Source organism: Hippoglossus stenolepis, chromosome 1 (genome assembly GCF_022539355.2).
Source record: "Hippoglossus stenolepis isolate QCI-W04-F060 chromosome 1, HSTE1.2, whole genome shotgun sequence".
Classification (NCBI taxonomy): domain Eukaryota; kingdom Metazoa; phylum Chordata; class Actinopteri; order Pleuronectiformes; family Pleuronectidae; genus Hippoglossus; species Hippoglossus stenolepis.
The window spans coordinates 17612903-17630670 of NC_061483.1; the positions used below are offsets into that span (position 1 = coordinate 17612903).

Consider the following 17768-nt stretch of genomic DNA (forward strand, 5'->3'; position numbering starts at 1 on the left):
CTCTAGGAAATCAGTCAATGTAATGTCCTCTGAAGTCATGGAAATACAAATTTGTGAGTGTGTGTGCGTCTGTTCATATTCACCTTCACAGCGAGGTACAGCCGCAGACCAAATGACATTTCCTTCCTGGATGATGCAGGTGACCTGATCTGATCCCTGAGAAAATGATAATAATATAATATGCAAAGATTAGTCACATATATTGCCGTGCATGCTTCTTCACACTTGGATCTGATTATTACCTGCGTCCTAATGAATCCCTGATCACAGCGAAACGCCACCGAGCTGCCGAGCTGGAATTGGTCCCCATACCTTTGGCCATTGACAGGAACGCCTGGGTCATGACATTCGTTCTGCCCAAATGCTACAGAGGGAGAACAATGAGAGAAAAGTGAAAATGAAAGCCAGACGACATGGAATCAAATAAAATGCGAAGCAAAGGCTAATTGCTGCTCAAGTGAATGAGCACAGACAAAATGATGTGTTATACCTACAGTTTACAATATATATCTATATATATTCTGGATGTTATTAGAGCATTTCAAAAGACATGTGAGTATTTACTAATTGGTACAATGTTCCCTGAGAAGTGGTTCTGCACGAGAAAAGAAAAGAAGAAAAAAAACACATTGCTGTATCACTGTCAGGGAATGTGACATCTCCACTGATTTGGAAATGTGGGAATGGAATTATCTTCATGTGGATTCCACCCTGTCATGTTTAGCTTATATTATCCCCATTCCAGAGATTAACCTGATACCAGCCGAGGCTCAAACCCAGTGATTGGACATGTCTTAGGTTGATTAGCTACTGATGGAGAGGAAATGAGAACAGGAAGGGAAAGAGAACGATAGAGAGAGAGAGAATGAGAGTGAGGCAGACACATAAACATATGAATACGCACATGTATTACCGGGCAGATGGATGGAAACACATTTGCATACATGAGCATGTTCTCAAATACACATGTGTGGCACATGCATACTGAATAAAAGAGCCAAAGGCATTCATAGGAATTCACCTTGAACACATTCAAAAACCCTGATATAATAAGAAGTGGTGAAAAAAAACTTGGAGGAATGAAAGCTATATACATATATATGAGAAAAACACACAAAGTGACAAAGCACAAAGTATTCAAATTATATGTGTAAATTCAGAACAGGGAGATGAGAGGCAAAAGTCAAGGGGACAAAGAAAAAAGGGAGATATGAGTCTTAAAATACTTGAGTGTGTGGTGTGAGTGTCTCCGAGGAAGAAAAGTGCAGGACAAAGTTGTGTGTGAATCAAAAAGGGAAACAACAGAGAACTGAGTGAGAGTCAGGAAATCAGCATGATGGATTGGACAAAAGGGAAAGAGGAAGGGAACAGTTGAACAGGGAGGAATAAGTAAAAAGAGAACCTCTAACTTAGACAGCAATAGATTGATCATTTGATGTCAAAGTGCAGGTTTGTGACTGGCAGCCAGTGGATGTTTGAGTGTATGTGACATTTTATTCCTTGTGTACATTTTGTTCACATCGTTTCCCCCCCATTGGGCAAAAAGGGGTTTAGCGTAAATTTGCACCAACGGCTTTATGCTTTGAGCAGGTCAGCCATGCAATGTGCTGCGGCTGCACTGAGGCTATTGGAGCAGCATCTCAGTCCATCAGGATGCATGAAGTGCTGGAGCAGAATAATGGCTGTACTGGTCAAATATCCTGGTGGTGTGAAAGGGAAAGGAAGCATCCGTTTTTGCAAATCAGTTAGACCTAACAGATGTTATACGGCCGTTTCCTGTTTGGAGCCCTGACAATACCGTGAACTGGATATAACCGTATTTACATAGAACCATTAATAATGATAATATAACTACCGATAATAAACCTGTCTACCCCAAAGGACGGATTTACCTCGAGTTTAAAAGTCATAAATTAATAACATGTATTACTGTCAGGCGTGTCAAAGTTCATATTTGAGTTTCTGATATTATTCATCTAAACAGATACTGATATACCCACGGCAACACCTATTGATATTCATATATGCATTAAAATGTTAATAGACCAAATGACTGAAACAGCACAACGATGCCTGATCTTTCTTAAATCCCAGTGTAGTAGTTATGCGATCAGACATCAAGAACAATATTAATGCAGTTAAACATTTATATTTCTTTAAGAATCAACAGTACGTTGTGTTTTTGTGTGCAATGTGTGTTGACAGTAAAAGAACACTGCATAATATATCCAGGAAAAGGGTGAGTATCTATAAATATTAAATTTCTGTTTTTGCACATTACCTTTAGAGTGAAAAAAGACTAATGTCATATTCATTTGTGTTAGGATTAGGTTGAAAATGTATGCTGGGATCAGAGATAGGACTTTTTTTTTGTATTAAATAATCTGTGCAGCTGAGGTGGCACGAAAACATTGAGCATTTTCATTTGTCAAATTTCGCCTCTCAAAGACGAGTCGGAGACAAGGTCATTTTGGAAGGTATCGTGTGAAATGGTGCAAAACCGTATGGAAATCAACGAGAATTAATCAGAGGCAGTCATGCAGAACTAGTTCAGCTTAGAGCAGATAAATACACTGGCTGCAGCAGTCGGGTTTCAAAGCTGACAATGGGACAGGCTTAACTGCTGCAGGTAAAGCATGAAGAAGACCTCAGGGCAGATATGTCAGCAGTTTGCTGTATCAGTCATCGAAGTACAAACACAGTTTTCAATAATGTATGGTGAATAGACGCATTCACATTCGATTACATGCGGGGTTTCTCAACACGGCATGTAATCCTCGGCTCGAAGCAACAGGTTATTACAGTGGTAATAACACAGGAAGTTCTTCCAAGACATTCTGTGTACTACTGTTAAATTGTACAAGTGACAAAAAAACACTGACTTTTCAGCTTTATCTTTGTATGATCACACGCTGCTTCAAACCGCTGTGTCTTACAAGAGGCCCCTCTCTGAAGAGTGATGCTCAAAAATCTGCCTGTCATGTTTACTGCTGTCATTTTTAGATTGCTGAACAATTTTCCTCTATCAAACCTCCATTGTCGCCGCTCTGGGAATATCTCAACTGTGATGAAATGCTGACGTTTGACTGGATAACTGCAGGAATAAAGGAAAGTCACCAACCAACCTGGCTAAGAAACACATATTGTTCAATGCTTTGTGGTTTTTAAAGTAACTAAAGTAGGCGGCTCATCTTTTTTTAAAACATATTGAAAAAGCATGAAACATTTCATAAATGTCCCCTGAAACTACTTGTGTTGTCATCTGTGAAACTGTGCAGTGTGTCTCTGTGTTTGGTAGTTCTGTTAGTCATTGCTGAACATGGGTATTTGGTTGTGTATTTACAGAGCATTTGTTGTCAAATTGATGTTTTTACACATGTAGCCCTGACTTTCCCCAGTAATAACAAGCACTTGGTAAAATGGTTATAAAAATGACATATATATTGTACTTATATTACTAGTCTGGTTCTGGCAGCATCAGGAAAAAAGGTTTACACTGCAAAAGTAGTGGCGTGTTGGTTTCCATGAGGGAGGCCTGACTGCTTGTTCAGTTCCCGCTGAGATGACATTACAGATTTATGACACTGAGATATGTGTAATGCACTGATTGCAGTGGGAAAAATGTGTACAACAATGAATCACTCTCTCGTGCACTATGAGAGAGAATAAATCTTTTACAAACAATAACTTTTGACATAATCAGTGGCATCGGTCATATTCTGGGTTAACATGTCAGGAAATCTAACGACAGACACACAAATAGACATACATACATGGATACACACACACACACACACACACACACACACACACACACACACACACACACACACACACACACACACACACACACACACACACACACACACACACACACACACACACACACACACACACACACACACACAGAGGGAGATAGGTAAGCACTTACTGGTGTAGCTGATATTGAAGCCTTTCCCCGTATTAGAGTGATCAGACTGAAATTCCAGTCTCATAATGTGTCCGTTGGAGGCGATTTGTGATGGAACATCTTTCCCTGAGAACGTTCCAAATGTTGTTGGCTCAGACAGACCTAAAATAGAATGGAGTTTAGACAATCTTTTAGAGACACTTTTTAATGGTGCTTATCTAATTTCATCTGCATAACATTAAGGCAAGGACAGGCTTGGAAAGTGAAGGACTCCTCTAAAGAAGAAAAAAACAAAACACCCTAAGGGACCTCAGGAGATGAATTAAATGTTATTAAGGCCAGAAAAGATTCCTAGAATTTACTTTGAGATTATTCAATAGTTCTTCTGCTTCACAGAAAAATGTCAGTAACGCTGCCCCATTACCTGCCTGTCTGTCAGTCATTTGGGATTTAATAGAGGAAAAAACTATATAATTCACTTTATTCGATATTCTCATCGTGTCAGTTACAAAATGGAAAGATAATCCATTTAATTTAGGAAAAGCTAACAGGTGTAAGCATCAAAAGGTGCCTTCATATCAAACGTTTTCACTGTTGAGAATGATTCCTTTCACACTGTATGTTTTATTAATATGATTAGCTATATGTCCTCGTGGAGCCCAGTTTGAACACTTCATTACACTTGGAAAGTTTAAATGACAACTATTTTCCATTTTGTTGAAAACTTTGGCTCCAAATTTAGGTGACATGTTTTTTTTTAGGCCACTGAAAGTTAACCTGCTTCTCTTACGGGTTTAGACGTTTTTCCGAAACTAGTGAGATAATGTTAAAATGCAATGGTAATGTGCTTTCATAGTTCCCTGGCAAGACCGCATCTTGAAAATGCTATTTTTCTTACTCATCTCATGGTGAAGGTATAATCACAATTTGCATAGCCACTGATAAATGTATCATGCATATACTTTGCTGGTACCTCTGTCCTATAGTAACACACTCTGTTTTATTCAAAAATATATATAAGTGCACAAATCTGTGTATAAATTAGGCTGCACATTGATACAGAACTTGTTCATGTCGGGTTAAACTACTCAGTGATGACTCTTAAATTCACATTTGATCATCCTGCTGATACTTGGCTCCGATATTATTTCTGACAGAACAGACAGAATATACAACCAGTGACCTGAACATACAGGCTCTTGTTCAGCAAAGCACTGGGCCACCTTTAGCCCCAATAACAGCCTCCACGAGTCTTGGCAGTGATTCAGCACCTGACCTGCCAGAGTCTGGTATTAAAGTGAACCAGACAGACATCAGTGACTCACACAACAAAACAAAAGTGGAGGCTCTTTTCTACAGATGCTGCACTTAGGTGATTCCCAAAGAGACAGATATCAGGGGATCATGGTGTCCACGTCATTAACGCTATTGTTGCTGATTGTGAGTTGAACCCCCGCGTTCCTTGACAAGTCTGTCCTCATTGCTGGGAGCATCAACTTCCTTTAAGTACCCATCGTCTCCTTGGAGGAGACATGATCACAATGAATGGCTGAGCCTGGCTGCTATGTTAAGGTATGTTCTGGCATTATAGCTTTGCTCTATGCGCGTTGTATACCGATTGCAGGGCGCAGACACCATTAGACCTTCCCCATCGGCCTGCAGAGCTGTAACTATGCATCACTTCATTTCTGCCTGAGACATTTGTGTCACAGCATAGGACCATTTACTGCGACAAATGGTTGTACACTTTTGTTTGGCAGAATACACTCTGCTCTTGAGGGTGCTCCCCAGTGATCCAGTCGGCAGTGACGCATTCAGTGGGGAGCACAATAAAACCCTGAAGGGCTACACAGAACAGAACCCAGCGGGCCCATAGCAGCGAGATATGAATTAAACATAATGCAGAAGGAAAGAAATGCCATCCCCTCATACAGTAATAAGACACTAGAGCAGGAGGAGGCTGAGGTCGTTGTTGGAGAACGCAAGTGCCAGTAACAGCAGTCTGTAGCAGGTAGAAATAAACAGATTAACCTGCAGCGGCGGCGGCAGCAGCGGCGGCGGCAGCAGCATTGCCCTAATGATCAAGAGTAAGAGTGAGAGCTTGTGGGATTATTAAGATCACTTTATTGTCTCGATTGAATGTGATTGGAAATTTGTTTTCTGTGTGATTGGTGATTATAAATGTCAACTGATGCTGATAAGCTATTGGCATGCACAACTTCAGTTCACTGCCAGAACCAACACAAAGCTTGTTGCCGTTGATTGCCCTCTAGGAGTCCACCAGACTGATGTTGCAGCGGAAAACTGTGATTCATCAGAAAACGCCTGCAGTTTTGCATGGGTGTGTGAAGCAGGCACACTGTGATTATTCATTATGTCCTGTTTACCACCTGGCACTTCCTGTGGTTACGCGCTAAGGGTCGTCTCAGGCGTAGTAAATGTTTGATGTGTTTATTTCTGCCCCTCTTGTGCTCTGTCATGTTCATTGATCTCCAACCTCCAAAAAATCCAAGCAACTCCTTCTAAGTGATGTTCCCACTCGCACCTCTGGCACCTACAATCATGGCTTTGTCAAAGTCTGACAGTCAACAATCTGTAATTCCAGCCCTTGGTAACTCATCCGCATACAGAGAAAATAGTGCTTTGCACATTTGTTCACGTCACGTCAAGAAAGACATGGATCGAGACTCACAACTTCTGTACAGGGGAGATCTGTACAGATGGAGTGTTTTATGGAGAGCTGGTTTATTCATTGTGTGAAATTGTATTGAACAAACTGATACCATGATTCATTTGAGGAAATATCGCACAGAACGGGCATTTAGAATATCAGATCAGATGACTATTACAGTGTTGATTATTGCTACGATTTATTTTGGGCTGCAACTGCATGATTTCATTGGGGGATATTCACTCTAAAATGAAAACAAATTAGATGAAATCCCTCTATACGTTGTGTTCCATCTTCATTTACTCTGTCCTAGTAACATCTTCATGCTTACACCTCTGCATATACCCCACAAGTTTGACTTTAATAGATTCCAAGATTTTTCATATAGAGCCTCTAGTTGCAGAGATACACTCCGTTCATTTGAGACATTTTGTCATTTTCAAGCAGGGGCCTGAGAAAAGTCCAGGTTTCAATGGGTAAAGATTATGGTCACAGTTTCCCATCCTTCCTGAGCTTAAAAAAATCCATCCGATGGTTTAAACACAGCAGAGAGCGATCGGCGTGATCCGTTGCAGTGCGTTTTCATTTCCATGTTAGGTACAGACACTCTATTGGAAGTAATACTCAAAATCCTCTATGCAATGCAATGAAAACAGTGAGAGCTGTCAACCCTGAGAGGGACAGAAAAGGAAATACACAACCGCTTGAGTAATAAAAAAAAACACAGTATCTGAAACACTCCCACAGAAAGTTTCCTTCTTATTTCCTCCTTGACTTGGAGTTTTGGATCCAACTCACTTATAGACTCAATGAAGCTACAGAGCGACTCAGTTGCAAAGTGCCAGCCCCTGTTCCTCACCATCCTAACACATCTTTCATGTATTCATTACTGCATTGACAATGGAAAATGGAAGTGGAAAGAGAATCAATGCAACAATAGCTGAAAGAGCGACAGGAGCCGATGTTGTCTTATCTCAGAGACGAGGTTGAGAGAAAAAGCCTTTTGTGACAGACTATCACTATGTCCTCTTATATTAGATGACAACAATGGCTTTCTGATTATGTTAACCAATTGTGAATGTTGACCATTCAAAAGCATGTGTTGAAGCTTTAATAGATTTTGTTAGACTAGATTTCATTTTGGTACTTCCCAGCTCAGGAGAATCTTGGGTTATGGATGCGGTTGCTCGGTTTACTTTTCCTTCTCATTTATTTGTATATCATTGTTCTATTATCCAGAAATAAAAAAAAGAAGATAAGTCGTGAGTATCAAGGTCACATTAAAGCCATGATAAATGTTCCTCTTAATGCAATGGGATGCGGATTTCATCTCCTATTGGAATGAAGCATCTATTTTGTATTCATTCATGTTCATAGGGTTAATAGCAGAGACTGGGGCATCACATTGGCCGCATAAGATAAATAAATGATCAACTATCAATGTTCACTATCAATGATGAACAGGCAACTCACAAGAAGTCCCCTGTTTTCGACACATTTTCTCATCCATCAGCCTGTTGAGAGTTTCAGTGCCTTTAACTTCAAATTAATTCATACATATATTCCGTGTGATTATGAGAAGCACAGTTTTAAATGAGGTGCATTCGTATAGTTCTAAACACTGATGACTACCCATGTAATGGCTGACCCATTAGTGAACACTGATCCTTGACAAGCTATTTATTTACAAACCAACAAATATTCATGGTGGATCTGGCATCTGACCAATAAAATCACCTCAGTCCTCCTGACTGTGAAGACTGCAGTAACTAAACCCACTTGTGGCTCTCACTATTTACATGTAGTATTTGCATACAGAGGTAAATGTCATAGTCAATATCACACCCATGCACCTTTAAAAAATAACCTGTGTGTTACAGAAAATGTTTTTGCTCTTACTTTCTGTGACAGCGGTGATTTCTCGCCAAGACTTTCAAATAACTGTAATTTTAGTTTACTCACAGCTACAGCACTGATTGCCCTGCAATTTTCAAAACACCGCTAAACACACACACAAAACACATTCCTGCAGAATGACAGGTTTACAGCCAGTCAATTAAACACAAGGCCACTCAATAAGTGCAGTGATCAGACGGCCCTGTGCTCTTTGTGATGTGACAAAATCATTCAAAAGCTGTAACAATAAAAAAAACGTGACAATCATCCATCCACCCATCCACTGAAATGTTTTTCTGGCTCTGGTCAGGTTTGTGCTATTTACTTGATTTTTTTTTACCCTGCACTTGCCTGTGATCACAGAAAACATCAGATCCGAATGCCTGTCGGGTTTGGATCGAGTTCAGTTTGGCTTGTACGGGTTCGGACAGAAAATTGCACCATCAATAGTTCAGCTACAAACAATGTGATTCTCCACATCCTGAGGTCTAAACTTCTGACTTCTTAAAAACGGGTTTATATTAAAGTGAAGGAATTGACTTTAGAAAAACTTTTAAAGATTGCACTACCTTCATCTTTGACCACCAACCAGTCGAACTGTGGCTCCAGGTCAAAGTCAGAGAAGAGGAGATGAATGCGGCTTCCCGGTTCGGAGATAATTAACCACACACAGTTCAGGTTGTTCCCATACTCCTCTGGGTAGTTTGGGGACAATATGGTCCCTGATGGAGCCGTGAAGTTGAAGAAACATGAGACTGCAGGGAGGAAGGAACACAGGAAGAAAGGCAGGAAGGAAAAAGCTTCAGTTTATAGGCAATTGGGAAAGAATCCAAGCAGAAAAGCAAATTGATAAGATGCGGCGCTATTCAAAATAAAAAACAGCAGAAAAACATAGTGCACTTACAGACACAGCTGGGTTTGTTCCCAGACCACTGGTTATTGTGCTGACATGTGATGGTCCTTTCTCCCACAAGTTCAAAGGCTGACTGGCAAAAGAAGGTCAAAACGTCACCGTGTTGAAAGCGGTCACCGCTGCGCCGACCGAATCCCGGCACCCCGGGATCACCGCAGCCTCCTCGCTCTATCTCTGTAACACAACACAGGGAGCCATGTTTTGATACAGATAATTAATGTCGACATGTGACCTGGTGATAAGAGGTTGTCTGCTTTTGATCTTGAGGTGGGTTAAAAGGCAATAACATGCATACAATCATCTTTAGATAATCAATGCAACTAAACAACGTGGTGTTTATAGTAATGCACAGATTCTCATGTCGCCAGTTTTGCATATGAGTCACGACACTAATCTACAAAAAGGTGCCCACTCGAAAACACACCCCATGCAGAGACAATTATGGTTACTGCTGAGATTAATGTGGGTCTATTTCATTTAGTGCGTTTTTTAAATACGTCCACCACCTGCAAAACAGACCCCTCTGTCAGAACACAAAAAAGGCTCAGGTCTCAGTGGACTGCTCCGTCCGCTGGGGCCCCGGCTGACCCAATGGGAGAAGAGAGGGGCCGTAGTTAAAATTTATGTAATAGCTACTTCCTTTGATGGAGAGCTGGCAGCAGTTCTCATTACGCTGTCAGCCGCTTGACAAATGGCGAGAACTGTCAGGTCTTAAAAGGAAGACTCGCAGCAACTGTAATATGGCTGTCGGCAGCAGCGGCGACGTGAACGTGGATGCTGTCTGTTATTTTACGCTGCTGGGTTAAGGGGTGAAAAGCCTTTGAGAAATTAATTTCAGTGTTTCCTCTCGCAGCTAATTGTCATCAAGGTAATTGTAGTGCAATTCAGCTTTAATTGTGAAAGGCAAAACAATGAGTGGAGGCACACAGGTAGATGCAAACACACACCCAATGATCCATGTAAATTCTTGTTAGTTGAACCAGCAGGTGGCAAAAATCGAAGACAACAACTCTGATGGTTGTGACGCTATAGTGTGTTCCATATCAACATATGTTGAGGCTGTCCTTTGTCTCTTTGTCTCTTTATTAGTCGTCCTGTCAAATTGTCCCTGTTCCTCACTCTCCTCTCAATCTGATCAATACTGGACGTTGTATATAATATCAATATACCATGCCTCATCAGCATGAGTGCCACATGAGCAGTTCTGCCAAACTGGCCTGCAATCATTCATTTTGTCACTTTCTCTGATCGTCTTCCATCTTTAGTGGGAGTATGCTTTTATCCACCGCTCTTCCCTCGCTCCCCTCCTAAAATTTGACATTCTACCAGACGTCTGTCATCTTGTAACACATGCTCCACCATGCTCCTGGATTTGCTGTGGGCAAATACATCTCAAGGTGAGCTGTGCAGTGTGCAGTGTGTGCGTGTGTGCATGTGTTCCACACTTTTACTATCTGTTGGGACATAAGTACACCCACAAGAACATAATACTCAATGAGTTGGCAGCCTGTGTGTGTGTGTGTGTGTGTGTGTGTGTGTGTGTGTGTGTGTGTGTGTGTGTGTGTGTGTGTGTGTGTGTGTCTGTGGCCCACAGCGAGCTGTCACACAGCTGACGAGTGTCAGGATGGATATCAGCGATCTTGAGCCCCTGGTAAGTCTGACATTATGGTAACTGCCTCTCTCACCCATTATTTTGTCTCTTTTTTAGATTGTTTTGTCTCTTTCTTCTTTTCTATCATTAATTCCTGTCCTTCTTTCGAAGTTTAAAGAGTTTAACTTAAGATTTATTGTTCAACATTTTATGATTCTGTTTTGTTTCCTTATGAAAAGTCACATAATGCCAAAAGACATCTACATGAAGTAGAATAGGAAAAAAATATTTTCTGTATTTGAAAAAAATATGGAGAATTAATGTATTCAAAAGTAAAAGAAAGAAAGAATATACAGTGACAGATACTTTCGGGACATTTGCAGTGTGTTTCAGCCCATTAACCAAAAAGTCTATAAACTTTGTATCACTGCCAACCATCAATCACAAGGAGTATTTTACAGTCATTATACGTTTCTGATATAGATGTTATCATCACATGGTAAAGAGCTGCAAATTGAAGAACGTAGGGAAACTTTTCTAAAACTTAGCAATCAGAGGTCAAACTACTCTTCTCACAAGTTACGTATTCTTATTGTTTGCATATCGAGGTAAACGTCTGCCACAACAAAGTCAAAGTGAACATAAATGACGTAAAACTGTAGCAACGCAAGGATGGTGTGCAGATGCACATGTTTTACACAGTGACACCATCACGTTGACTCTGCAGACCACAGGAAAAGTATCTTAAAGTCATTCAATGCTGATTTTCTCCCCTTTGATGAGTTATAAAATAAATGCATCATTTACATCATCATACTTTTCACAGCCAGTTGCAATCAGCCTGAAAGCCTGGCAGCAGCTTTTCCCTGAAAGCTTCAATTATCATAATAAGCTGTGTGTGTATGTAATGACTCTCTTTCTTTCTTTCTTTCTTTCTTTTTTCTTCTTTCTTCTCTCGAACATGCACAAACACACATACGGAAACACAAATGTGCGCAGTGATCAAGTGTAAAATGATTGCATTCAAAAACAAGACAGCTATGCATTTACACACACCCGCACACACAAACGCAAGTGTGAGGTTTTCCTGCAGGGCAGAAAAGCTAACAGCTATCAGGGGTAACACTGATCAAAGTGTGTGACGTGGTGATATTATACAATGTGACAGCATCACATATATACATGGACTGAGGCGCACACATGTTACCCTGGGGAACAACAAACTACAAGATCATCCAGAGGTCATTATGGATTGTTTGTTTGCTTGTTTCTTCCTTAGATTTACTTTGTCATTTCTGTCATCGCCTTGAAATTTATAATATCACATAACTGAGGTAGGCCAAGGTGTAAAGAGGAGAAAGACATGTATTCTTGTTAGGATAAATGTTAAGTATGGAAAAAAAAACAAGGTTAGCCCTAAGATCAAGATCAGAATGTATTCTGCTTCATGAGGAGCCCAACAAAAAAAGAGATTAAATGTCTCTGTGCTACAGTTACACATAAATGTATGCACTCTTGAGGAGTAACGAATGCCTCATTTCCTCACAGTTTTGTTTAATGTCGGAAATTGCATTTCATACATGGACTCCGTCCCCGAGTGTTCAACGAATGGAAAATTATTTCTTTGATAAATAGATAACGACGCCACTGCAGCAATGGAAGAAAGGCACATTTTGTCAGTTTTTGATTTTGTGGAAAATTCACCTGAAGCAATATAAGGACAAAAACCTTTGCTTTAAGATTGGTGGCTAAAACATTTTCATGTAGAGTATATTATTATCAATATATCTATAGATGAAGTATATGAATTTAACAATCAAGTCTACCAAATTAATGAAATGTAATAAAATGGTAATTTTTAGCAAAATATCATTATTGATGTGTCAAATTGGCTAAACAAGAACATCCAGGTCATGGTCTCTTCAGAAGTGTACGCAGGCAACTGGACTTGCTTGTGTTTCTTGAAGACGTTTCAGCTCTCATCCAAGAGGCTCCTTTAGTTCTCACTGACCAATGGGAGGTTTCAGGTATTTAACCTCTGTGTGTATTAAACCACCTCCTGGTCTTTCCAGGTTGACAAAGATGGCTTCTTTCACTCCTCTTTCAAACAACGTCTTCTCAGGCCAAATGTGCGTATTTTGGCCTCGACTCAGACGACCCCAACGACCCCCAACAACCAACGGGGTTCCACGACCTGCCTGTTTGACATAACGACTCTCAACACAGGTACAGACCCACGGAGGTTAAATACCTGAAACTTCCCATTAGTCAGTTAGAACTGAAGGAGTCTCTTGGATAAGAGGTGAATTGACTCCAAGAAACACAAACAAGTCCAGTTGCCTCAATACACTTCTATTAATTCTGAAGGAATGAATAAACCTCCGGTCGACTCGCATGCGGATCTCTGAGGAGATAAGGTGTAACCCTGGACAACACTGAATCAGACAAAGCTAAATCAAGAGCACAACTCAATCTCTCCCCTGCTCTCACACTCCCTTGGTTTCCCCGAGACAGAGTCCATTTCTTCTCACTCAATTTGTCATTTCGTCTCTCTGTAACAGTCTTGTTGTCTCTCTTTCTCTTTCTCTACTTTTATTACCTTTCTCCCTCTACACGTCTCAACCCTTGTCTCTAGTGAATTCCATTAAGTTCAGTACCAGTTCAATTCCATTTAAAGAGCTGCATTGACGTGGTAAGATGTAGCATGTGATCAAATGTCTAAATATACTAAATGGACTGTTCAGAACAATGACTATATAGTTCGAGCATCAATATCTCTCCCTATCACCTTCATTCACTGTGACTGTCACCATCTTTATCTCTCTATCGGTGTCAGCTTTGGCATAATATGAGAAATAACCAAGCAAAACGATCAACTGATTGACTCATAATTCATCTATTACCTTGTGGTGATGCACAGCCGCACACACACTCACATGTACACACAAGGGCAGACAAAAACAGTTGTGTTTGCTATTGAATCCCCACGTCAGCAACGCCGTGACTTTCACACTCCATTATGTGAGTGTATACAGTAAGTCTGTGTGTGCGTCTCTGTCTGTGTGTATCTCTGTGTGTGTTTCCGAGACAGACAAAGACGAGCGTGACTGAGAAGTTGTATTGGAAGTTGTTGTGTTCATTGTAAAGGAAAGCCATACCTTCATAGACCGCCTTAAACCCTGCTGAGCCGATGGTGTCGTCTGACTGCAGATGCAGCCACATCTGATTGGACAAGCTGACAATGAGGTCAGGAACACTGGAGCCAGTGAGTCTACACACACATACACACACATTAACACAAATAGTTATAAAGCATTATTACTAATTATTTACATATATGTATCCAGAAATACCATGTCAGTACTAATAATATAATAATACTATATTACTACTGATAATGTTACAACGCTATATTTAACACTGTATCAATGTTGATGCTAATATTTGAATAACATTATCTTAATATCATAATAAAACACTATATTAATATTGATATATACACAACAGTATATTACTGTTGATAACTAAATACTACTACATTACTACTGATAACTAAATAACAGAATATTCATATCAATAAAAACACTATATGAATAAATACTATTGCTAATTACTATATGATCCTGATATATTTATTATTATTTTTAACACTAAACTTACAAAGTCTCATCTTTCATTTTTGTTACACCCGTTATACCTGCAGAAAAAGCAGGTGAGACCCAGACTTCCTCTACATTGTAGGTGAGAACATGAGTCGTGCTTACACATAGAGAACCCTCCGAGTGTCTCCTATCTTCCCTCCGTCTCCCACCGTTAGTGTGTCATATCCTCTTTCCAGGTCAAACTCTTCAAATGACAGCTTTATCACCTAAAGAAACAAAACACAGCATGACAGCAAATCACACAGTTATAAACGCAGACATGCAGCGAGATGAGGACACAGACAAAAGCAAAACAGAAAGATCACTGAGAGATTTATTATCTGTTCCTGCAGCGATGTACTCATGCTTTTCCGCCCTTACAATTTCCAGTAATAGAAACTATACTGATTATATCACTGGGGATATTTGAAAGCCCTGCATTGAAATTGGAAATTCTGTTTCACAAAGAGCGGCCTCTCGAGCACTGAAAGTTCCTATATGATGTTAATAGCAATAAATGAACACATTCATTATAAAGCAGCATTCTACAAACAATAAAACCCACCCTTCCTGAAAGGACTGACAGCCTCTGCCAACCCCGTGACCTCGTGACTCCTGTAATTAAGTCTGACTTCATGCCATGAAGTCAGACTTAATTACAGCACAGTGGAAACTCATTTTGGAGCAGAAAATAGCTTCTTTTATCCCAGTCAAAACAAGCCCCAAGTTTTATACTTCCTTTGCGGAGCACGGCTCATCCTGACAACGGGGAACAAAGGTGCTGCACTGACACTCTGTCTGAACCGCATTCCTCCACTTCCAAATTCAGCCATACATTTCACTGGCTGTAAATGTATATTCTCATTAAAGCTTAGAATAGACGGCATTGATTTTGGAAACGGATGAAACCGAGAGCATCATCAAACATAGAAATACTGGGCGTGATCCCAGATATGTCACATATAATACACCAACTGGGAAATCATTAAGAAGAGTTGGAACACACGTGGACCTATGAGAGGGGCGAGTCATTAGCTGGCCAACAAAGTACAACATCACAAAGACCTGTACTGTGTTAAAAAAAAAAAAAAGTGCATTCATCAGTCAATACACAAACTCAGCTTATCGGTTTTACATTCAGAGAATCTAAAATGCTTTCCTTACGTTCATAGACGAAATGTTTCCCTCGATCACACTTAATCAGATTTTATAACACCTTGCAGCTGGTTTGAGTCCTTCAGAAAAAGGGAATTAAACCAGCAAATAAATGTTCAATAAAAGACAAATAGGTTTGTCTTTTATTGAATAAGTTTCTGGTTTCCCTCAAAATAATTTGATTTATGTAAATAATCTGTTATTCAACAGACTTGCCATCCATTGTACATGGATCATTCATTTGTGTGGATCATTCAATAATGATTGTATAAAAAGGCAAACTATGGGTGATGGATGAGGTTGTGATCATGTCCGCTTGGGCTACGAAGCCCAAGTATCCTATCACACAAATACTAATAATACCATTAGCATGAGAGAGACTGCTTGTGTTCTTGGCTGTGACCATCATCTCATTTAATTACAGCTGCTTTTCCAAAGGTATAACAATTAACTTGACAGTGACATATTGCTATTCCAAAAATAATCCATCGTAAATGAAAGAAAGTAGAGAGAAAGAACAAAAGTCTGAAATCACTTTGCCTCGCCTTCTATTTGGCAGCGTGCTCCTTTTGTATTCACAGACACACAAATCACGAGCTGCGCAGACTGCCCAATGCAAACACACCCTTCTGTTGTAAAACGCCTTACTTAAAGTCACGCTCGTGGCTGTGGCGGCACGCACACATGACAGGAATACCAATCTACTGCATGCCATCTTTCTGGCTTTCCGTTATTTGCTGCTTGTCCATTCTAACGGGCAGTGGATCATAACCCTGACAGAATGGATGATGTTGGATTTCTGTTGCATTAAGAAAAAACCTGTCGAAAAAAACAGAGCTGGTCTCAGACATTAACTTGTGATATAGTGGACGAGGATCAGTCACATGGCAAATCACAATTGCAGGTGATAAGGAGTGTAACAAAAAAACGGTTTAATCAAGCAAACATCAGTTCTGCATAGCTCTGGTCAAATAATGTAAAACTCAAATTCTAAATTTGGCTCAATAAATATAAGATAGATACTAAAATGCTTAAGTATCGTATCATACACTCAATGTTGCAGCCTCTGGCCATGTTTAGTCTCTCCAAAAAGGCTAAGAAATAATGGGGGAAAAAGATGAAAACAACGTGGTGAGGTATCTCTCCTGGCTACCGGCAGATCACAGGCTGCATTAATAAACCATTGTGCTTCTTTGGCTGATGTATTTTTGTATTATCTGGTTTCACTGTGTCTGACGGTTCAGGAGAACATAAGGGTTTCTGTTGTTTTTAACAGGATACATCATCATCTGTTGAAACCTTTGGACGTTTTTTTAACCCTGTTTGCAAAAACAGATGATTGAATCCGTCTGCAGTGGTGCTGCAGCTACAAAGGCAGCAAGAGGCCACAGAAATTGTTTTGTGGTTGTCAAACATCAGTCAAAGTGTTTGTTAAAAAACTGATTTAAAAGACGGTGAGTCCAAACAAAGTCTGTAACCCCCCACACACACACACACACACACACACACACACACACACACACACACACACACACACACACACACACACACACTATGCAAGGAAGTGCCCATTCATAGAAAATAGAGAATTGTTGATTTTATATTTGTAATTTCAGTGTCTTCTTTATTTGCATATATAGACAGATATTTTTGGACATTACCAAATCTCTTTATTAAAACCTAATTTGCATGCAGCAGTGATTATCTCTGCGGAAACAGTCAGATAAAAGCTGCAAAACACACTTTCAAACTACAATCTCCCTCTCATCAACATGCTTTCAACCCTTTTAATGATAAAGAAGTCTGACCTGTAAATCTGACAATCACTGTTTTCACTGCAGTGAAAGATGATCAGTGGAAATCGAGGGAATATGAAACATGGCAAATACACCGTACACACTGTAAAAGATGCTGTTGCACGCTTTCTGTGTGTTTGTGTCTGAGAGGTGCAGGTTGTTGTTAAGACTGTACAGTGGCAGCAACTAAAGAAA

General features: G+C 40.0%; 1 protein-coding gene across 1 annotated transcript in view; it reads right to left on the reverse strand.

Annotated features, from left to right (window-relative positions):
- LOC118113214 (CUB and sushi domain-containing protein 1) overlaps positions 1-17768 on the reverse strand; it is a 292387-nt gene that overhangs the window by 128557 nt on the left and 146062 nt on the right. Inside the window, exons 15-21 of the mRNA XM_047340219.1 lie at positions 14746-14849; positions 14140-14252; positions 9382-9564; positions 9047-9232; positions 3932-4072; positions 243-364; positions 84-156 (exon numbers count right to left, since the gene is read on the reverse strand). Of these exons, the coding sequence (XP_047196175.1) occupies positions 84-156; positions 243-364; positions 3932-4072; positions 9047-9232; positions 9382-9564; positions 14140-14252; positions 14746-14849 (922 nt within the window). The remainder of the gene's footprint in view (positions 1-83; positions 157-242; positions 365-3931; positions 4073-9046; positions 9233-9381; positions 9565-14139; positions 14253-14745; positions 14850-17768) is intronic.